The sequence below is a fragment of the Gouania willdenowi genome, chromosome 20 (assembly GCF_900634775.1).
Source record: "Gouania willdenowi chromosome 20, fGouWil2.1, whole genome shotgun sequence".
NCBI lineage: Eukaryota > Metazoa > Chordata > Actinopteri > Blenniiformes > Gobiesocidae > Gouania > Gouania willdenowi.
In genome coordinates, this window is record NC_041063.1 from 22,608,051 (window position 1) to 22,632,660 (window position 24,610).

General features: G+C 38.9%; 1 protein-coding gene across 2 annotated transcripts in view; it reads right to left on the reverse strand.

The window, feature by feature from the left end:
• Positions 1–24,610, reverse strand: part of bmp6 (bone morphogenetic protein 6) — a 45,809-nt gene that overhangs the window by 15,199 nt on the left and 6,000 nt on the right. For both annotated transcript variants that reach the window (XR_003672534.1, XM_028434827.1), the window contains exons 2-4: positions 6,192–6,384; positions 3,019–3,167; positions 1,795–1,992 (exon numbers count right to left, since the gene is read on the reverse strand). Coding sequence is in view for 1 of the 2 variants with exons in the window: in XM_028434827.1 (XP_028290628.1) it covers positions 1,795–1,992; positions 3,019–3,167; positions 6,192–6,384 (540 nt within the window). In the remaining variant the exon portion in view is untranslated. The remainder of the gene's footprint in view (positions 1–1,794; positions 1,993–3,018; positions 3,168–6,191; positions 6,385–24,610) is intronic.

Below are 24,610 nucleotides of genomic sequence, written 5' to 3' on the forward strand. Positions count from 1 at the left end.
GCGTATACCTGCTTGTTACATCATCGCTGCTGCGGAGGAAGAGCAGCGACGTGGACTGATGAGGAGGCTCATGGGCTGAGGTCACCTGTCAGGATGGATTCTGCATCCAGACTCACTGCATATTCAGCAGAACACACCGTGCCAAGTAATGACTCGGGGGGAACAAAAAACGTCCTGTGGCCCTTTTTTGGGTTTATTTTGCACTCGGATTCACTCCCCAACCATCTGAATTCTTTGTTTTTTGGGTTCTTTGAGCTTGAACTTGTTGCCAAATCCTCCCACCAGCTGTGTAACCCTGCCTGTGTGCAGAGGTGCAACCCAAATCCTTGACATAAATCACAAACCCTCTATATAGCTCTGAAAAACACTTTATCCACTGCTTTAAATACAGCCTGGAAGCCACAGCAGCTCCTTTATGCACAATGAGGAGCCACAGCAGGAAGATTCAACTCCAGGCCTTCCATGACCAACAGTATAGCCTATGTTCCCAAAGTGGGGTACGCAAATTGTCATTTGCGTGAAGAAAGACTTAAAACTCAGACTCTCTCAAATTCAGCCAAACATTACAGTTAGGGATGTCCTGATACAACTTTTTCATTTCTAATACGATACTAATATTGCAGCCTTGCGCATCGGCCGATACCGATATTGATCTGATATCAGCATTAATCATACATATTTTTAATTAATTATTTTGTCGTGTCGAATGTTAGAAAAAGCTTGATCAAGTGATGTTAGAGAGAACAATAGTCAGCAACAGTAGGTATGAGAAAAACTGACCCATTTTTTATTAACCAATGGTTACATTCATTTTAACCTTCAACATAATATCTACAGTATTCTACAACTGATAAAAATAAATTAAAAAAATGAAATGGGGAAAAGAAACAAAAAAATATCGGAGAAACCAGAAATTTGAATCAGATGTCCAATATTCGTTTACAGGTTAATATCGGACCGATATCCGATATTGATATCGGATCGGGACACCCCTAATTACAGTTCTGTGCATCCTCTCAACTTCATGCTTCTCATTAGAGTTGTAGTGAGTTGTATTTCACAGTTTCACGGTGATGAAAAAGAGAGATTTTTTTTTTATCACAAAAAATGCTAGTAGGCTAGTTATGTAAATCAAGTGATAATTCTAAATAAGTTGTCTTCTTGTGTGCTTACAGATTATTATACTTTTTTTTTAATCATATTATTGTCCTGAACAGGATTGGAAAATTTCAGGGACAAATTTTACTGTATGACTAAATTATATATAATATTACATTATTATGTTTTTTAAGTGTGCAGGAGAGGGGGACTATGAAAAGCTTGGAAAACACAGACCTATAGAAAGGTCAGAAATGCCAATAAACCTTGAACGCAAAACAATGTCACGGCGCTGTACACACACAATGCGACATGTTGTCAAAAGTGAGCTATAACGTGCTTAATTCATTCTTTAAATCAGTTTTCATGTGAGAACGTAATGTCTTGATTTGTAAATAAACAACTAAAAAAAAGAATGTCTTGTTGCGCTCAGTTGTTTGTTTAAAATCTGTATAAAATGTAGTTGTCGTGTGCTACAGTAAAAAACTACAACTCCCACCTACTGGAGACTGAATAGTGAAATCCAGCTGAGGTTGTGTGAAACTCATCAGCTGTGCTAAACAGAGGCTCATCCAAACATCTCAGCAGGTTAGAACTGGTAATGGGCTGAAGCGAGGTTGTGTCACACACAGTTTCACAGACACGATGTGTGATGTGATTGGCTGAGGAACGGTTCATGGGTTTGATCGGACTGACCTGCTGGGCCCGCCCCTCGGGACCCCTCCTGAGGATGGCTGGACCGGTTACGGTTCTGCTGCCGGCGCTTTCCTCCCGTGGAGCGGGAGCTGCGGATGTGCACTTCGCTGACTTTAAAGAAGGCCACCATGAAAGGCTGCTTCTCCAGGGCGCCGTCACGGCCTATAAGCCCCGCCTCTTTGGAGCTGATGCTCAGGCCTGCTTGGAGAAAATGAAGTGAGAGATTTAAAACACTGATTCATCTAAACGCGATCAAATTACACCAATCTTTGGTTAACACTAAGCTGCTTTGAGCTAAAGCGAGGTAATATAAAGATGTATTTTGGCGGTTTTTGTCCCAATTTTTCACCATCTACACAAAGGATGGAAAAGATTATCCTATCAGATTATCCTGTGGCCTGAGGTGTGTTAAAGGGTTTATTTTTACAAATGTGGCCTAAAAACTTTTGAATTGTCCTTATTAGAAGAGCTATCCCTAACAAAACACATTATATTGCACCATATTAATTTTGATAGGACTACTTTACTGTTTTAGAGCCTGTGTTCCGCCATCTTGAAATCACATGATTGATGATGTCACACGGCCTAATTTGCCAGTAAACAACCCATTATTTTCAATGGAAGTGAAGCACTCAGCCTGCTTTTTAGATCATTAGCAGCTTTTTCAGTCAAAATGCCAATTTGTGCAGCTTTTGGTTGCTCTAAATAATCAGGAAAAGTTAAAGTTGACAAAGTAACCCTCTATGGTCAATATCAAAAGAGGATAAAAACTGTTGTGACCCAAAAAATAATCTATGACCGCAGGAGTCGACAGTTCCAACTCTGCGGTTTGGTAGTAGACAACGAAGCAGAGAAGAAGAGATCTCCTAAGGGACCTTTACTCTCCCTTAAACAATGCGCAGCTGATGCTCTGGTGGCTAAAGTTAGCGAGTAAATCACAAACTGTTGAAGGACTCCCACCCAAAAGGACTTCTATCCTCAGGGTTTGTGTGTCTTCAACTGTCTGTGTGTAACAAATCACTTTAAAGGAAGAAAATCTTTGTGTGTACTAATGTGAATTTTGTTGACAAAAAAAACTCTGTCATAGTTTACTTTAACTACTATATAACTATATCAAAATATATTGATATTTTCGGTTACTAAAAAAAATAAATCTGCAATTTCAATCAAGTAGTTCATAAGCCGTAGAATAAGCGACTTTATTTCTGGTCCTGAATCACTCACCGCTGCTCGTTTCCACACTGATCTGCAGGCCTAAGTTGTGAACTGGACTCATCACCCAAAGGTTGCTGGTTGCTGTGATATCAAACTCCAACCATCCCTCCTCAGATGCCCACAACCTGCGAGACTCCAGGAGGAACAGATCTGCTTCTCTAAGACGACACGGGAAATGGATAAAAACAAGAATTTTAATGAGAATATTGTGCTCGCCTGCTTCATGCACAGATAGTGCTAATATATTTATTGGCACTGCATTAACTCTCATTAAAAAAAATTAAAAAAAACAAGGGAAGGAAGCAACTCATTAGGAGTTCAGGGAACCTGTGGGAATCCAAATCTTCCTCTTTAAGAAACCAGAGGCACAGCTTGGTTTGTATCAGGGTAACGGTATCATAACAGAATGACAGCAAGATGGATCGGAGCACTTAGAGCAAAACGCCCGGGATGCACCGTCGTCTCCTCCGCAGCAGACCTGACCTGAACGTCTACCTCTCTGAGGGACGGGGAGAGGAAGGCTTTAAACGTATCAGGCTTCATGTATGTTAATGTCGTTTACAATCCTATGTGTGTGGACAGAGGAATTTTAGCATAAAAAGTAATAAAAAAACAAGTATTCTAAACAAAGGAAGCATCAAAGGGGAGAGCGAGTTCTCCGCTGTCTCATTACAGTGGTAATAACACATCAGCTCTCCTGTGTGAGCCGACATCAAAGCTCTGCAATCATTCAGGTGTTCGGAAAATGCCCCTCCAGTCATGCCTAGTGCAGTCCCTCTTTATTGGTCATTATTCAGCTTTTTATGCACCTTTTTTTTTAACTGCTGGATCCAGAGCATCCATGTTTCTGTGATGGTGCACGGCGGGGGGTCCATCAGAGACCAGGCTGCAGGGTGAATGCTCCTGTAAAAACCTCTTCTTATGAACTCACTGCTTAAATTAACTGGATTAATGAGGTCAAGTGTCAAAGTAGTGGTTTTTATGACAATAAATCCTATTCACAAGCCGTGTCAGTGGTTGTTGATTGTTAAGCAAGTTGCATGTCCATGTGTGGAAGACAGAGGCTGATCAGCTGTTTTATTAGGACCAAAGAAATTTTAAATATTGATTCATTTTTACCTGACTTCCTGTTCAATACTCCTGAGATGGTCTGAAATGTGTGACAATGACTGGATTCTGTGATTTCTTTCAAAATAAAATGTAATTTTCCTGAGAGCCATGATCTGGATAGTTGCTACACAGAGTTGACAGATGTGTTAGTGGACAGCAACACAGCAGTCTGCCTTCTCTCACCATAATGTTCTGGCCTGCCACATTTTTGGCATTGCAAACGTTGCACATTCCTCGCCTGCTGTTAGAGAAACCGCTCCAATCCAATGAAAAGCACAAAGGGTGTCGAGCCAATTAAGCACTCTGTCATTACTCCTCTGGGTCACTGTGAGGGAGGGGCGTGGGAAAGTAATGGGTTACCCTGCTGATTGGTGGATTCCAAAATGTCAGTTTAGCTGGAAATTAGGAACAACGGCAAAACATGTTCTTGCTTAGCAGGTAAAGGTTCTCTGATGGTTCCTGCAGCAGACGGGGACTAATGTTCTCCTTTTGTCTCTAACTGATTATGTAGAACATCTAAACTGCAAAAAGACCCATAAAAACATAAACTATTGTGATATTAACTCTTTTTTTCAACACCAACAGAAGTTAAACAATATATTTCCTGATTTCCTGATAATCCGATCCCATAAAAGGGTGCAGATGGTCTAAAGCAGGGGTGTCCTACTAGTTTTAGTTCAGTACGGACATTTCAATCTCAAGTGGGCCGCATTGCAGATTATAGGCCTGGAAATCGAGTAGTTTTAACATTCTTGTCTCTATAGTTTGCACTTTTATGTTTAAATGATGTGTGAAGTATGTAGTGAGATACCCTGCAGGGTCTTCACTTAAACGTACTTGATTTCATGACCAATTTATCTTCAATTTGGGAACATTTTCTGAATTAGTTTTAGTAAAACTGCAAGATTTTTTGAATTATTTTGAGTTCTTTCAACAATTTAAGATTAAAAATGACTGCAATCATGTGATATAAGCACGGGAAAACTCTGAGCTCCGCAAATATTGAGGAGTTTTGTTTGAATTTGTGTATTTGGAGGAACTGAGATATCTACAACTGAATTAGTTGGTCATTCACACATTGATTTGTGTTTTCTCAGTCATTTTTACTTTCTCTACATGGACACATTAGATGTAAAGATAGGTTTTGGTTACAGGAATGGGTCAAACTGATATCATTAAAGATGGAAGAATCCAATGTTTCCCAGTATAATGTAGTTCACTGTATCAAGCTTCATTCTCTAGTTTACTTTTTTCCCCCTATTGTCCATATAGTCATGGTCCCCAACTATTGTGCATCGGACTGATACCAGTTTGTGGACAATTTTGTGCTAGGCCACAAAGAAAGAAGAAATGAGTGTTTCAGGTATTTTGTTTAGAAAAACTGCTATGATTAGACTCGGTGCGGAAGCTTGGGGCCACCGTAGCGCGTTCTAAACCCTCGCCTACCTTCACAGACCACCTCATGCACGTATTTTCTTTTAATACCCAAATATCTTCAAAAATAAAAGTAATCCTCCAGAGTGGAGAGAACAAACTAAATATTGAAGCAAATGCAACAAATAAAGAGCCTGTATACACAAACTCTGCCAGATAAAAAATGGAGACAATGGAGAATGCCAATGTTTGTGGTCATTTTGTTTTATTCATAGTCAATGTTTCCCTGTAATATTAATAATAATATTTTACTACACGCTACAACCATGGCTATTTAAAATGGAAGTTTCTTTTCTCATGAATAAATCCTCAACTCTTTGTGCTCAGGAGGTTTTCTCTTGATGTTAGTGTTGCCCGTCCATGGGCGGGCTTGATAAAACATAAATATCATTCAGAAATCTCACCCAATGTTTATCTACCCCTGCAGACGCAATGTAAATGTTTAGCGTGCATTAGCTGAGCTTAAGTAACGGGGGAAGGGAGGACTTTTGAAGTTGCACTATTTCTGTAAGACGGGGTTTCGCTTGATCTTGCATTTATAAACAGGACGACGATGGAGAGATAAAGATAAATCCCAAACAGAAACACTTTGAAAATGGTCCAAACCAATAGTGAGTGAGTGTGCGCTCATGTTTCACCTGTCGGGGTGTGCTTTGACCACCTGATACACTTTGAGGAGGAAGGTGTCGTTGCGGAAAGCACGGCTCACACACTCCTTGTAGAGACGAAACTCGGCTGCGGTGATGGCCTCGCCCTCGGGGATCTGGGAGAGGTTGAACTTAAACTCTTTGTGGTGACGCCGCTGTGGGGAAAGCTCCCGGTCGTACTCGACTGTGGGCCAGAAACACACACACACACACACACAATCCAAAGATGACTGCCAGAGAAACAAGAAACAACGCAGAAACACCAATCACAGGTAGTTATAGAAAAACGTTAGAGCATAAATGTAATATCGACCACAAATCAGCTCTATTAGTACTCACATTCTCACAACATGTACTCAATTTTGGTTTACTAATGCGCGAGTACACTTTATTAGTGATGCAAAGACTGTCACAAGTGCTACTAGTAAACCGTATATGTGAATAAGGTGGTGGGGAGACACCAATTCAGGCTTGCCATTGCCTTTAAAAAATATTACAACCAATCATGGTGCTGGATTAAGTTATAATCCCTCCTACTTAATTTGCATTAGGTCATTAGGTTGACTTAAAATATGCTACTTGTAGTGCTGGACAATATATCGCAATTTATGATATGTTGAGTTTTCTACTTTGGCGATATAGAAAATATCGATACATATATTTTTTTACAGCTTATTTTGTATTAAAATACTCGTTTTAGGAGTCACTGCTTTTGTTACTTCTCAGAACAACATGAAAAGCACATTTAAATGATCACTGAGTGCGTCCTAACCCAGACCTTCCCATAGAAAAAGCCACAATACAGAACTCACTCAGACATGTTGTCCCCTATTGAAAAAAAAGCCTAAAGTAGCAAATGTGCCTGCGTGGCGTTTTTCAACAGCAAATATAACCCAAAGTGTCTTCCGGGTCAGACTTTATTTGAATTAAAAACGTTGAGATTTATCAGTATTAGTAGTAACAGAGAATAGTCTCGAAGACAATTTTGCTTACCAGTAGAACCCAAAAACCTTTACTCGTAGAACAACATTTTTGTTTACTAGTACTTCTAGTACACTCAAAATCTCACTGGTGGTACTAGTAGATTGTTTTTAGCATACGTAAGCCAAAGATTCACTAGTATTGCTAGTAGAAATAATGCAAATGAAGTAGGAGGGATTATAAACAAATCCAGCTCCCTGATTGGTTGTAATAGTTTCAAAAGCCAATGGCAGACTTTGCTTTTCCCTGCCCGGTAATGGGAATATAATGCTTATTTTCAATACTAGTGACACTAGTAAAATCTACTTGTGCACTAGTAAACCCAAATTGAGTACATGGACTCACAGTCTTGTTATTGGATAGTGGGACGAAGCCGGAGAAAGCCCACGCAAGCACAGGGAGAACATGCAAACTCCACACAGAAAAGACGCAAGTGTCCACCTCAGGGCTTGAACCCAGGACCTTCTTGCTATTAGGGGGACGTGCCAACCACTTATTTTATCCTCAAACAGCATGTCAGGTAATACTTTTGTGTATCCATGTATATAAGAAGACATTATCAGAATGCCATTAGGAATAATGTGTATGTATTTTGGTTTTTTAGGTCACTGACCACTGACCAAACACTTTCTGGAAGAGCTGTCCATTCTCGTCCAGACACAAAGCAGCAGATAAAACAAAGCTATAGTGCCACACAGCCTGATTTCCTAAAATAAATCTAGACACTTCTGTCTGTTATTGCAGCAACGGCAACAGCAGCAAACTTTAGTCCTTCAACAACCACTTCTGACAGCTGTAAATGATAAAAGCCTCTCCCTCCTATATCTTCTGAGCTCAATATGCACCATAATGATAATGCGCTCCACGGGGAAATGGTTCCTGTCACAGCGGGAGGTTTCCCTCCCACAGAAAAGAGTCGACAGACACACAACAGTAAGAAAGGGGAAATGAATGAAGAGGGCCATGTTGTCTGCAATTAGAAGATCGTTGTACAGAAATACCCACGGAAACATCAGGAGTAAACGCTAAACCTCAGACATGTGCTTTATCAGGGGAAAAAAAAGCAAAAGCTGGCATCCAAAGTTTTACATACACACATTTTTATACACACACACACACACACACACACACAGTAGAGCCGTTCGGAAGCCTGTGGTTTCGTCACCACAGACTGTGTCCAGAGCTGGATGCAGACTAACGTCTATTTTCAGCATCGCGTCTTCATTTCTGAACTAAAGCTTCGATTTAAAAGTACATGGCTGAGTTTGTCCTCAATACACTTCAACCTTGTTTATTAAAGCATAGCCATAAATTAACTTCAGGCTGAGTCGACCCACAGAGCTGTTACTGAAACCGAAGACTTCATCTGATTAAAATAACTGGGTGAAGCCATTTCTGACATCATATTTTAATGAATGTATTGAAAGCCAATAATATTACAGTTAAGCCTTTATTTTGTATGTTTAAATCAGGTGGAAATAGTCCCACTTTTAACCGAGACCAGTGGTTCCCAAACAGGGGTATGTGTACCCCTAGGAGTACAGGAGCACATTGGAGGGGGTACTCGTAAAGATTTAACAATTAATTTAAAAATAATTGGGAAATGTTCCTATAGTTCATTTATATTTACTTACTATTGAAGTAATCACATAAAAGTTGCATTGGTTTTTTGGGGGGTTTTTTTATTTTATAAATTTGACTTTAAATTCCTCTCATTGTTTTGATTTTGTAGATTAATTCTTAGGGAACCAATGTTCGAGGCACAGTTGGGGTTTAGAAGAACCCACTGTTCCACAAATGAAAAGGCATATGAAATTATGGAGAGGGGACTTAAGACATGAAGAGGGGGTACACATGACATGACATCAAGATAATGAGTAGATAAAGCTGATAAAAAAAACTTTTTTTTCTATCATAAAACCAAGTAAAAAGGAGAATCAATGAAAGTGTAACTACATTTACATTTACAGATGGACTTTTTTCACTTCAACTAGATCCAAACGTACATTTCAGTTTCTTTCACACCCAGAGCTTATGTAAGAACATTTTATTTACTCCCACAGCCAGGCTTGTTAAATCTCTCTGGTAAGTTTATGATGTGGAGACCCACCCAAAATGGACCGATGACACATTTTGTTCCCAAAAATCACAACAGAGTTGAAAGCAGTGTTTATGTGAGAACCCATCGTACAATCAGGTGCTATAATCCCACCTTAAACCCACACCCAGAAAGGTCAGCGTTCACAACCAGTCCGAAGACATTCACAGATTATGTAATTGTGGGGTTTAAGTAGCAAACGGGTCAGACAAATATGATTCTCATTTCCAGTTTACACAGAAAAACCCATTGAACGATGTCTCCAGTTTGCCTCTTCATGCTTTTTTTCAGACATTTCACAAAGCTAAAGTAAGACATTACTGGGTTATGAGATGGTTTTACAACAGTGTCACACACGCACACAGGCATTAAGTGAGGCCATGGTGCAATGAATGTCTTTACGACCCCTAAACCAGTGATTGTGGACCAACAACTATAACTTTTACATTCCTTAGTCACAACCAGGCAACAATTAGCTTGAAATATAACTAAGAAAAGCTTTGCTTCTCGTGCTAAAACATTTTCTTTTGCTCCTCTTTCCTACTATATATTTATTGCTATCAAGTATCGTTAGCATGAGAGCTAAAATGCTAAATTAGCTTGCATGTTAATATTTTGTGTTTCTGATTTATCTATAGAGGAAAAAAAACGGTGGTCACCGCTAGATCACAGTTACCTATTTATTCAATTAATATATAGGAACAGTGCATTCAATGAACATCTATTAAGACAGCAATAGACATACAGTATGTGAAATCATATTAGCAACAATGCTAATTTGCATCTGCAGTACGTCGAAACATAGCAAAAAAGAAAAGGGCATTAAATCACAATGAAAACACATTACAAAACAGTGTACAAAGAAGTGAAATCATACTTATTTGTATGTTATATAATTAGCCTGTTTGTACCGTCATGTTTAGATTTTTTTTGCTAGCAATCGCTAATAAATAGCTACTTTTGCTAATAGGCCTATTATAGCCTACTTATTTGTGCTATTGATGTTATTATCTGGGAATTTTACAATGTGCAAATAAGTAGTAATATTAATATTTGTATTTACATTAACACTACATCATTTCAATGCTAGAGAAATGCAATTTTGACACCTTGCAGTGCATGTTGTCATCTAGCCTTTACTACTTTTCTAACTAATTCAGCATGAAGTCAAAATGTTGCATAAATCAACAAGTGCCATAAAAAAGGGTAAATCACCTAGATTATCGATCAATTATTTAGCAAATACATTTCAGCATTTTAAGCTTTAGCAGAGTATCCTGAAGATTTTAGAGGCTGAATTACTTTCCAGCTGTTTCTCAAACTTCTAAGATTTAAATTCCATTATAATTCACTAAGGGTTTACTTCTAAAATCAATGGGAAGTCTTCACACTACACACAGTGGGAGTGCAACCTCTGCGCTGATCCAGCATGACATTAAGCTTGCAGACAGGAACACCCGAAAAGGAAAAAGGATTTAGATTTAGAGCAGTGCAGGGAAGAGTTGACTTAAAGTGATTTTAAAGATGGCAAAGGAGAGATCAGGATGCTGTGAGAAAAAAGCAGGAGGACACAAGCACCAAAGGTGGTGGTACGGAGACAGCGAAGGGAAGAAAGACGAGTGAGGTGCAGGTAAATTAGAAAAAAAATAAAACGAAGTGGAAAAAGCAGAGGTGGACTTGTGGGTTGTGACGACGGCAGACTTGTCTGTGGTGTTCACCAGCATCCTTGCTGCTAAATGTCCTCAAACCACAGAGAAAAACAACAAACAACTACTTTTTCTCATGAAAACACTCCTTGAGCCAACATCAACAGTCTTACACTAGCATCAGTCCCCAAAACAAGCACAGCACAAAGCTTTTTAATGTGTAAATTGTGCTAAATCGTTGAAAACTACTGCTAATGTGATGTATTGGAGGCGTATCCGTGGCTGTGGGTAGACTAAAGAGCATCTGTGACCCAGATAATACACTTTTCATGTTGTTTTTATTAGATCTGTCAGTATAATTCTAAAGAAGTACACGTCTGATGACAGATCTAGAGATTTCTCTTCATCCTGCCAACATAAACAGGGTTTTTCTTCTTCATCCTTTTTCAGTAGAAAGACTGTACGACCTTATTTTGCCTCTGTTTGTCAGCTCTGAACACACAACAGACACTATAGTGGTCTTCTTCACCATAATCTCAACATAATTTTACATTTTGATGCATTAATCAACTGATGTGCTTCTAGTGTTAACAAATCCTTGAATTTTATTCAATATTTTTGCTGCATTTATTTATTTGTTATTGACCTTACGCCATGGAAGATTTCATTACATTTTGGAGGGGATCCAGATCAATATAGTGATTCTGGATCAGTTTAAAAAAACTTGCAAATCTTCAAACATTCTCATCTCAGTTTATGATCAATCAATCTTTATGAAACTTGAGATATGTCAGGTTGGTTATGGCAGAGGTTTGCGCTCTCTGAGTGCGCTTGTTTATGTATAAATAAATGAAATATTTTTTCTGAGTAATTTCAAGTTTCATCCTTTTAAAATTTTGTTACTCTCTTTCAAAAAATACCTCAGACACTTTGTCACGCCAGGGCTGTTTTCTACATTTTTTTCATGAGTAAAGAATGAGACGAGGTAAATGAAATGAGGGGAAATCATTTCAAACTCAATCAGTGTCAACATTTTTAAAGAATTTTGTGGAAGAATTTTTGTGTTTAAGCCCTTACAGCCCACGATCTCTCTGCTTGTTCAATGCCAATGGATGATGTCTAACCAGAGGTGTTACGTCTTCAATTTATAATTAAGTCTTCCTAATTCCCAACTAATTAAAGGTATCTCTGGGAATTTTTGCTGAGAGGACAGTCTCCAAATATCTACTACTGTGTGCCACCATCTTTGGATTTCACAGAGCCAGTTCCTGCCTTCTGGGCTTTGTAATAAAGGTGGTTGTAAAGTTCCAAGAGTCAAGGTACGGTTCAACAAGCTGGAGGTCCGCTGGGAGTCATCGACTCAGGTCTTAGAGTCTACGTGCATGTTTCGCTCTGATCTTCTTCTCTGACCCTGCATCAAAGCCCACACGCTGGGCCCAGTGAGCTACAGTGAACAGGGCTGTAGTTGATGTGCGAGGTCATTACTACAGGCCAGGCATGGACTGGCCATCTGGCATACCGGGCAATGCCTGATGGGCCTTCGACCCAAAGTGGGCCGGTCCGGTGCGCTACGTTTTTTTTAATAATTATTTTTGACATGACTCATCAGACCATACCTGTCAACTATCATTTTACTTGCACTTCTACTATTGATACTTGATTAATTTTATCACTCAATACATTTAATACTTAAGAACATTTAGTGTGAGCCGTTTTAAGACTTTTACTCAAGTGATCTTCTTATGGTTGACTTTTAACTTTTACCAAAGTCATTTTCAGATATGGTATTTGTACTTTTACTTAGTTTATTTTTTCTCCAGGTACTTTATACACCTTTGAATCATCTTTTTATTCAGTCCCAGAAAAAAAACCATGACATGTGTGCACAAGCATCCACAGATGTAACAGTGTTTGAGTTTTATTTGCATCACTCCATCACCACTGAGCAGATAATAAAGTAAGATCTAGATATTGAGCTATGTCTTGTTGTTTGGAGGCTTTCAGACAGCGAGAAATTCATGTGGGTTTCTGTGTGTGTGTGTGTGTGTGTGTGTGTGTGTGTGTGTCTGAGGCTTGCTTGCAGGGTAATTTGCTGTAATTGCTCGTCTGCTGGGCTTTGCTAACAGATAAATATCCGAAGTATGGCAGTAGGACGGTTCACTATCAGTATTTTCCATCGGTGCAATGACAGCTGAGAGGTAGCAGCCTCAGACTCACATCTCTGTTGAGTCTCCAGTTGGCCTCGCAGCAGCTGGATATGTCATACCTGTGTGTCAATAGGAGATTTTATTCCATCTCTCCCAGTGCTATTAGTCTGGGATTAAGATGTGGACCCAGTGACTTTGGCCTTTAGACTGACATTGCATGTTCTTCTTTTGTAATTTGGGTTTTTGAATCACTTTTACTCAGAGGAGCAGACAGAAATGCCAAAATAATTCAAACAGTTATGATTACAATTGTCTGAGCAGAAACAGAAACAAATATTCATTCACCGCCATTCTGACGGAAGCATGGCCGACACATTGCACCGCAACATCTCCAAGCAACACAAAGTTAATTCAATCATCCATTCACACACTGTGAGGCAATGCCCTGAATGAAGGGGGATTTGAACCACCAACCCTTTGGTTATCAAATATTCTGCATTTAAAACCAAGGGAAGTGAAAGCTGTTATTCATCTACAAATACATTAGCTTGCCCTGCATGTGATAACTCACAGTAAGAACCAGAGCAATCAGACCACCAAGTTCACATCAGCTCACCAAACTTCATTTAAATCCATTTGGAACTTTTTGAAATATCTTCCGGATCATCTCCAAAGTTAAACTCCTTCCTTTTGACATTGACTATCAGCTCACGAATCTTAATCTAAATCCATTTAGAAGTTTTGGAAATATCCTGCTAACAAACATCCACATTAACAGATGGATGGACAGATAAACACCGGTGAAAAGGATGCACTGATCGATCGTTGCGGTATTTCCTGATTTTGAGGGCTCAACGATCGGCCGATCCTTGCATATGAAACCGATCTTTTACGCCGATCTTTTCTACCTCCACAAAGGTCTTAAAGTCCGACATAAAGTCAGCCACTGTCCTGTTTTGCTGTGAGACAACACACAGAGTCGCCCACCATGTATGCATGTGTGTGCGTGCACATGCCTCTGCTACACAGGATAACAACAGCACGGTTAGCTTAGCATATCGGCAGTTTGGCAGTTTTACACAAAAAAAAGAGAGCAAAGGATCGCAATTTGTAATTCCTGTAACTCGGGACTAAGCCTTGGTGAAGCTCCAAACAGAACGCTTTAAGTAACCACCACACCACTCAGTATGCAGCATTTGAAGCTAGTAATCAAGCTAATGCTAAAGCTACAGCTCGCAGTAAACAGAGCCAGGGCTCTGCTGAGTTCATGGCTTTGGATATGAATAAAAACCTTCCACTAATTTATAAGTTATTTTTAGAATAATATTTTTACATTTAATTATCCACAAAGTTGCTGCATTTGGACATTTTTATTTTTGCTCTATAAGGAAACTTAAAACTCAGGACACTTCATTGGTAGTTTAATATATTTTGTTAGTTTGTCCTGTAGATTATTATTTTATCACCTACTCCAAAGCCTGTGATTTGTAAAATCAAAATACTGCAATGCAGTTTATTTTAGTCAAAAAGCTCCAAACAGGTCTGCAGTGAAACCTATTGGACAAGTTTAGTTTGTTTTTAAAATGTGAAAAATGAAAGACTAAAGGAAGTGATTTAATTCAGTATTTTGGACAGAAATGTTCTAAACTTTTAATTTATATTTGAGATAACTGCCTCATGTGCAGTTAAAACCACGTTTGTATTGTTTCACAGGTATTTTTAAAGGTTTTACAATAAATTAAGATTGGAAAATTCAAGGTGTATGATGTCAGTTGTGAAAAAAAATCGTTATTGGCCAAAATCGCTATCGGCCGGTCAGGCTTTTAAAAAATTCAGTGATCGGCCAGAAGATTGGTGCATCCCCTAGAAAAATGTCTTTTATGCATCCATTTATGGGACTCCACATCCCACAATGCAATGCGTAAACCTTTTCATACACAGGCCTACACTGTAGCTGTGTTCGAATTCACATACTAATGTACTACTCACACTAAGTCTGATGTCAAAATGAGTATGTAGTGCATTCACGGTAGATAGTATGAAAAGATTGAGTATGTGAGAAATACCGGGATGTATACACGATAGGCACACTAGTCATACTCAACCGCCCCATGATGCATTGCAAGAAGAATGTACAATCGTCCTGGGACCGGCTTTAAGCTAAAAGTCAAACGTCCATTTTTCAGAATAAAAGCATCTCTTCTTGTCTTCCATTAGTTTTTTGACACTTTTGTAAATAGGACTCTTGTTTTGAAGTTAACCGGAAGTTTTGTAAGTAGCACAATGGAGGGTCTCTGAAAATCACTGAAAAAGTTTCATGGATCAAATGAGCACATGTTGATATTCTACTCTGACACTTTCTCACTTAAAATGTTTTCAGAACTTTTAAAGGTGAAGAATCAACAGAGATATTTAGCCTCGGTGTGCTTCAGGTTTTTGTCGTAGGTTCGAAATTCATCTTGGAAAACTTGGAAGTATACTTCAGTGGGAACGCTCATTGTCCTAATCATCTTAACCATACTTATAATATATAGTAGACAGTATATACTCATTGAGTGAGTGCATAGTAGGGATTTCAAACACATCCTACATTTTCATATGATAAAAAAGTATCGTCTCAAACAGCTTTAACAAAAAAAGTCCATCAGTGCAGTTCTCCTGCAACGCAAAATCACTTCCTCATGATTGTAGCAAAGGCCTAACTTTAGCATGATGTTTGATTGACAGTATAACAGTTAATATTACAATCCCAGCTCTTCATTATATTCTACAGATGTCTCATTCAGTCAGTGCTCTTTCCTAACCGGTGATGATGATTTCCTCAGGTACTTTGGAACACTGGCTAATATCAGTTAATATTTCATTTGGTATTTCATTAAGAAGCATTTTTCTAATCAGGTCAGTATTATTGGTGGTTGTCAGGGATCCTCTTCCCCCCTTTGCTGGAAGACTCGTAATAAAGGCTTACATACTGCACAGACTAGTATCATTAACGGACGCCGCAGTGGGCAGTCCTGGTATAGCGATCTGCTGTGAGGCAGCAGGTGTGCACGTCCATGCGATACTCGGGGCAGGTCCCAGATTTAGAGGAAGCTGTTGTCAGAGCAGGGAGACGGATCTCTCCTGAGGGGTGGGATAAATGAGAAAAAAGTATCTTTGAAAAGGTGAAACACAGCTGTTTCCAAGGGAGAACTCCAAATATTGGTGGCTTTGAATTCTTCATTGTAAAAAAAAATGGATCCGATGCAGAGCTGTTATCCTCTTTCTCCTATTGGCTTCCCTTCTTTGCATTACAACCTCCATTCTTCTCATTTAACGCTCTGTGTCTCTTTCTGTAACGTCAAACTTATATGCAATTCCCGATGGAAACTTCACAGCAACCACATTTCAGCAGCTTCTACAGTGAAAATATGATCTATTTAACAAATCAGTCATGGTTACCTTCAATATCCCCCTGGACTGACTGAGGTGTGAGATCTACAACTTGATTTACACTCAGGCTCAGGCCCAAAAACAGCAATGGTAACCACATAGCTTTATGTTCAAATTGCAGGAGGGCGAACAAGAAAAGTCAGTAGGAAATAATGAAATTCATAATAATACAGTGTTTATGATCAAAATATTGGTGCAAAAATGCTTCTTTTTGGAGCCATTTTATAAGATGGAATTTAAACAATTTGGATAAAAGTGAGTACATTAAAGTCAGTTTATGGGGCTGTTGAAGCAGTTAATCTGTGAGAATATTGAAGATTTTTGCAGCTTGCAGTGCAGGAGCTGGCTAATATCCTGGGTCAGGATGACCTTACTTTGACCCAGGAGAGCACAGTTCATCAAAGTGTTTTAAATTCAACTAAGGCTGTCACACATTACAGGCTTTTCTAAATCTTCACAGGTTTAGAAACCCCACACTTGATGATAACAAAAGACAGATCTCACAGGTTCTCCCTCTTCTAATTTTATAGTGTGTGGTGAGCACTATCGAGAACACCACACACTATCTGATTCTTCTGCCAAGTATCCAGTTCTTCACGCTCAAGATTCCAATCCTCACGTGGTAAAACGTGACTTCGGTGTAAACAAACATGCAAACACCTCCATCGCTGCCAAAAAATCCAAGACAAATTGAAGAACTACAGTATTTCGTTATACCTGCAGGCCAGGTTCCCTGACAGGATCATTTCATTTAGTCTGTTAGTTCAAATTATTATTTTTTTCTTATTATTTTAAAGAATGTACACATTTTAAGCAAAAATTACATTGAAACTTCAAGTCACCTGAGTTTGTTTATTTTTTTTAAATATTTCCTCTTGTTCATTCATAAAATGTAACAGGTACATTTTACCTGAATTTGAAAATAACACACACACGCATGCACGCACGCACGCACACACACAGAGAGATTTCTTGCTTTTATAGATACATAGATTATTGAGAGGTGACAATAAAGTATAATGTTTATTCTATATTAAACCGCTGTGTTAGTTTTACCTGTGAGTTAGTTTGAGAGGGAGGAGCTCACATTCTTATAGAGTAGGAGGAGCCAGGATTGCCAGGAGGAGGGGTTTCCGCTAGGTGACGTCAAGTAGCGGAAAAATCCAACTCACCCGTTTGGAGCTGACTTTTTACAAAATGTGAAATAACACTGACAAGGTTTAAACAGTTAATTATCTCACATAATCTTGCATAGAATCTTGTGCTATGATATCTCTCAATCAATGTTGTGAGATTTGGTGGGACTTGATTAATGGGGAACCAAATGTAAAAAAATGCTAGACAGTGTTGTTCGAGGACATGCCTGTATTTCAGAACTGCACAATGCATGGATGAGTGCAGCATTTTCTTATACATTAGATCAGGTGTTCTCAACCTTGGGGTCAGGACCCCATTTGGGGTCGCAAGACGCAAGGAGGGGGTCGCCGATGTCTTCAAGAAACTAGGAATATTTTTTGAACAATAAAATCCCATTTCACCACCTTTTCCACCATTTTTGTTCTTATTCTACTCCAAACCAATATCAACATACTAACTCTTATAGGCAAAGCCCACTGAGCTACGTCTTTACAAATGGACAAACATGTTATATATACATATAAAGTAGGACTGCCACTGACTGCGTGAAAGGATGATCATCATCTGTGCATGTTAATGTCTTTCTTTTCTTCCTCCTTGGACCTCCTTTTCCCATCTTCCCTCATGTTTCTGTGTTTTCCTGTCAGTATCATGTTTGGAAAGTCAGACCGTGGGTCAGCACCAGCCTCGTAAATTTGTCGGCAGATAGGGAGGCCACTTGCTCAGGAGGGTCAGCAGCGTTTGCGCTCACACGGGCCCAGAGTTGTTGTTTCAGGCATGTCCTCTTTGGAAGAGTCGGCCAGCCTGGGAACATGTGAGGGGCCGAGGTAAGCAGTAAAATAGAGACAGACTCCTTGTACAATAAGTTAGGGAGGGTCTCAGATGTCCAACAAGTACTTTGAAATACACTCTGAACATCAGAAAGTGAGACACATGTTTTTTGCACTCGCGTACAGGTGTAGATTTGTGTGATTTAGTGGCCACATTCATTCTCGGACCCTTGACCCGACCTCAAAGGAAGGCTCCACCCTCACACACTTATCATGGCTACATAAATATAGCCGTCACTGATGTGGGCCACATTTTTTTGTCTATCACGTCTAAAGAAAATGTTGCATTATTTACAACTTATTTGAGTACAGGTGCAGGCTCGCACTGACAACAGAGCCACACCGTGTAGAAATTATATCCAAGAGGGGGAGAAAAACATGAATCATGAAAGACATTTTAAAGGTCAGTCATGGGGGCGCAATTTATCTATTCATCTTCTGTACTTGCTTATCAAAATCAGAGATGTTTGAGTAATCTTAGCTGAATGTAAGGTAGTATCTCCTATGTGGCGGCTCTCAGTCAATCCAGCACAAGGACATGGGAGAACATGCAAACTCCACACAGAAATGTCCTCGCAATTGAGCCCAGGCTGACTAACAAACATACCATTCTAACAAAGTAAGCAGTTTACTATGAGTATGTAGGATGGAAACATAATATTCATTTGTTTTCCTATGTTTTGAACAAACTTTAATGTAATAAATATGACAAAAGATACATAAAATATGATGGTTAGTGGTTGTAAATGCATTCAGAGTGGATGTCAACCTCATAACCTGATGTTGAAAAATGTTCTAACACATAGCAATTGTATCCATGCATGAATAAATAAAGTAAAAACAAAAGACAAACCCACTCCCATCCTTCCTCTGCTCCTCCAAGGTCACCCCGAGCTTTAAATCAGCCTCCATTCCACCTTTTCTTTCCTTTCTCTCACTCTTCCCTTTTTTATTGATCAGAGATGATCTCAACAAGCTTTGCGTCGGAATGCGATGTTCGCAGGAATGTTCGAGGTTTTCACCATTCCTGTCCTATTCCGCGCAGTCGTAATGATAATGGATGGAGTCAAAAAATGAGGCTGAGTTCACAGGTTCACAACCTTTTTCACCAGTGAAATTCCAAACATTGTGTTTACTAAAGCAGTGCGACATGTCCTGAAAGAGCAGAAACCAACACTTTGATCTGAAACTGATCAACTTGTTCAAACCAAACTTGTGCAGGGAATATTCCAGAGGATTATAAATATGTTCTTTTTCAATGATTAACACTGATATCATCACTTCCTACGTTTGTTTTTGAAAAGAAACACAATGGAGTAAGATGCAAATGTGCAAAAATGTATTATAAGAACAACGGTGCTTGACAGATTTGGAGAAGATACCAAAATACTAGCTTTGCATAGCATCTGTGAAACACCACGCATCCTTTGTGACTTCAATAACATTAGCAAGGTGCATGCTAAGACCTTAAAGCAATCCTCCACTATTTTTACAAATGTGGCCTAAAATCTTTGAAATGCCCTTATTAGATCTATGACTAACAATATTATTTTAGGTGTGGAGTCCTTCAACAGTCTGTGATTTACTCGCTAACTTCAGCCACCAGAGCATCAGCCGCACACTGTTTAAGGGACAGTTGAGGCCCCTTAGGAGAGCTCCTCTTCTCTGCTTCGTTGTCTACTACCAAACCGTAGAGTTGGAACTGTCGCCTCTGCGGTCATAAATTATTTTTTGGGTTCACAACTGTTTTTATTGTCTTTCGTTACTGACCAAAGAGGTTTACATCGACATATTCAACTTTTCCTGATTATTTAGAGGAACCAAAAGCAGCAAAAATTGGCATTTGTTTTGACAAAAAAAAATCTGCTAAATGATCTAAAAAGCAGAATTCTTCACTCCAATAGAAAACATGCGGATATTTTATTACAGCCAAACGGGGCTGTGTTGACGTCTTTAATCACGTGATTTCAAGATTACAGAACACAGGTTTTAAAACGATAAAGTAGTCCCATTTTTAAAAGTTAATGAAACAAATATGGTGCAAAAAAATGCATTTTGTTAGTCATAGATCTTCTAATAAGGACATTTCAAAGGTTTTAGGACACATTTGTAAAAACAGTAGAGGATCCCTTCAAAGGTGCTGGAGATGATAATTTTTTTTCATTGCCAATGTCAACCTTTTCCATATGTTTTTTCTAGCAAATTATATCTAATCTATTGATCCATGAGGCCTACACTTTGTCTTTATCTAATAAAACAATCAAAAAAGTCCCCAGCAGCTGGAAATAGATGGAGTTTGAGATGATAGTTTCTTGGTTCTATTCATAAAATAACCTTTTAATCCATTGTGCATTGAGTTTTAAATGGAGCAACTGAACTTTTTCAACACTGGGGAGCCTAAAGTCAGACCTGGCCTTGATTTTCTATAATCCATCATTAAACCAAACGCCATCACATATAGATATGAAGCTATTGATAGAAAACACATATATTCCTGTATATATTGAACTGTTACTGAACTATTACCTTCACCCTGGAGAATTTAGAGTTTCCCATCGTTCTTTTGGAACATGTTTAGAAAGAAGTCTGTGTAGAGGTGATATTAGCACAGCCTTAAACGACCACAGAGGCTAATTCCTGGTTAACGATCCCCTCACATAGAGTTGGAGGCGAGACTGAGGATGACACTTTTACAGCCCTTTTAGCAAGAGAGGGCTACGCCGGAGTAAAAACACACAAACTTCCTCTCAGATGTGCTGGTGGTGAGAGCACATACAGTACTTTAACATCTCCAGCAGACACGGGCAAATGTTATCACAGCAGGGGCCACAAAAATATGATTTTCTGATCTGAGGGTCGCATTATCAACATTCATGTCAGCATTCAGAATAATGACCAATTTGAAGAAAAAACAAAGAGTTGTATGTGTTTTTGTAGTAGTTTAGGATTTTTTTCCTTTCATTTTAGTATATGCTTATTCTTGTTTTGTAATTTTGTGTGTTATTAGAGTCACTTTGTACATTATTATAGTAATTATGTATAACTCTAGCATAATTTTTTTTCATGTTTTTTGTCATTTTGTGTATTTTTGTTGTGTATGTGTGTTAAAGACATTTTGTGCACATTTGTTGTCATTTTGTGAAATTTTCTGTCATTTTTGTGCATTTTTCCAAGTTTCTAGATTTATACTGTGCATTTACTTTGGGGACCACACAATATTAGATCTAGGGCCACATGTGACCCCCAGGCCGCCAGTTGCCCGTCTCTGATCTACACATATAAGATCTTTAATCAAGCTTCTTCTTGCCCTTCATCAGGTAGGATTATCGTCTACTTATCTTTGTAGGCAAAACTCTCCTGCTTCAGTCAAGGTTAAAGTCTCACCTGATGTCCAAATGTTCGTGTCAAGTACATTTTAAACACGACAGTAAAAAAAAAAAAAAAAAAAAAAAAAGACAAACATTTTGTAAATATTCCCATAAAAACAGCTAAACTCTTCTTTTCTGCTCTTCATTTGACCCACTGAGTGCAGTATCTTCACTGTAGAATCCAGTGATTGACTGCATTATGGAGTTCTAGAGTAAAACTGAGTGAGAAGAGAAGCAAACAGAGGAAATTCCTCACGGCTGGTGATAAATGGGAGCCGCGGGTCCTGATCAGATGTTTCTAGAAAGGTTATCACTATGTTAGACGGATCGTAACCAGCAGGGAGAGAGTTGCACTTCACCTCCTTATCTCGTCACACTCCTTCATCCTCCGACCAGGAATGCTCGATGCAAACAGCAGAACTGATGTTAGAGAAAACATGGTGGGGGGGGGTGTAATCTCTCCTCTTCACTCTAATGGGGGCTGGGGTGTTATCCAATTGCAGAGTTATGATGTGAGAAGGTGAGATATTATCATTGCAGTCAGGGTTTGCAGAAATTCTGAGTTACATCCACATGTTACTCTTCCTGATCGTTTAGAGCAATCAAAAGCAGCACAAATTGACATTTAAACCAAAAAAGTTGCTAAATAATCTAAAAAGCAGGATGAATGCTTTACTCCAATTGAAAACAATGGGATGTTTACAGGCAAATGGGGCTGTGTTGACGTCTTTAATCACATGATTTCAAGATGGCGGAATACAGATTTTAAAAGGGTAAAGTATAGGCCCAATTTTTAAAAGGTATTAAAAGAATATGGTGCATGATAACGCGTTTTGTTAAGCATAGATCATTTAATAAGGTTTTAGGCCACATTTGTAAAAACAGTGGAGGATCCCTTTAAAGGGAAAAGTAAAAGAAAAGCTGGCTTTTTGATTGGTTTGTTTTATACCCATTTTCAGCTTCCATCGTTGGAAGAAATAAATGATTTCCCTCCTTTCAGTCCAAGACCTATGAATCTAATTTAAAGCCATTCTACAGATAAAGACAAAGTGAGGCCTCATAGATCAAGAACTCGAAGATCACTTACTTACAAACAAATGTGGAAGGTTGCACTGTTTTGAGCTCCATCTGATAATAATCAGTCTGTTGACATGTTGGAAAAGTTTTGTGCATTTTATTGTGGGATGTGGAGTCTCCTACACGGATGCATAAAAGTGATTTTACTTCATTCTTACTCCAATTTCTTGTGTTTCTTTACCAGACAAAGAGGAAAGTGATTCACGTCACGCCATTTTTGTTCTAGTTTGTTCCCAATATTCCTTGTGATATCACCTCACTCCACGAGAGATTTCATTTCGGCCAGTTTTGAGTTTTATTGTGCAAGCCCAAAAATAAACATCCACCATTGTTTTGTTGGAACTTTTAGTCGGTGAAATCACCAGGAAATGTGTTGGGAAGTCACTTTGGTGAGAATGAAGCAAAATGACTTGTATATATTCATCTACAGGACTCAACACTCCAGAATGCAATGCACAAAACTTTGAATTAATCTATAAGGCCTACACTATGTCTTTATCTGATAAAAAAAAAAAAAAAAATGATCTCCAGCAGATTTAACTGATATCCATCTGACTGACAATCAAGAACAGCTTTTATACATTTTGAATATTTTGTTCCTCCTTGAGTGTAATTTTCTCTTACTCAATATCAAACAAACCATTCCTGTCCATTTGACAGAAATGTTCTTTAGCAACTGTTTATGTTTATGATCATTGAAAGTTCAAGTGAATTTATGTAACATTTGATATTCTAAATACACAAAATGATGGCAAAAATCTGTAGTTTGTAGCGTTCTCACCAAAGTGGCTATTTATCTGCCAAGTTTACGCTTCAGAAAATATCATTTCTTCCACTGGAGCATATCTAGAATTCCTTCTTGCTGGTTTTGTTTACAGTATTCCCAGGGCTGAGGTGAAGTGACGGGTGGTCCTTGTTGGGGTCTCAGAAGGCTTTGCAAGAAATGATTCAAGACGATTTAGTGAAATTCTTTCAAAGCTACGTTCTGCTTCAAACAATCGACTCTTTGATGGAAGCCAGCTAATTATTTGATCATGCTGAGGCTTTGGGACACGTTTTTCTGCAAAAGGAAGTGGCTTACCTGGGCTTAGGCGGTGAGAACGCAGCCAAGCATCATAAGACAAGCAAAACAGGCGTTAAAATAAGGCTACGTGAATTCTGAATAAGCCCACGGTTGTCTGGACGCAGCTAATCTACAGAAAAACCCTCATCTTAAAGCTTGTTTGCCTTTAAAGTGTGAGAGGTAGGTTGGTGGAAAGCGTGGATGTTGACTTAAGCAGGAGGACTAGTGACAGCTCAGCTATAGCCATGGAGGAGAGACAGAGGGAGGGAGAGAATGAGGGTAAGAGCGATGACAGACGAGTGCACCAAAGCCAAGAAAAAGGTCTGATCTCTCAGAAAAAGACCAGCTAATTCATTATCACACCCTGGAATCAAGCCAAGTGTAAATCCAACCAAAGGAAACTCAAGATGAAGTCAGACTTTTCAAAACAATCTCAGAAGATCAGCAGAAAATCTATCTTCTTCTGGTAAGAGGTAAAGACTTCATCCTTCTAAAGAGGAGGGATCTCCATCAGGGCATCCATCCACATACTTCCCAATTATTCCACATCTCACCCCCAGCATGCTGCATTCTGACAGTTTCACACAACTTTTCCTCCTTTGGACCAAATTTCAAGTTATAACCCTCCAAC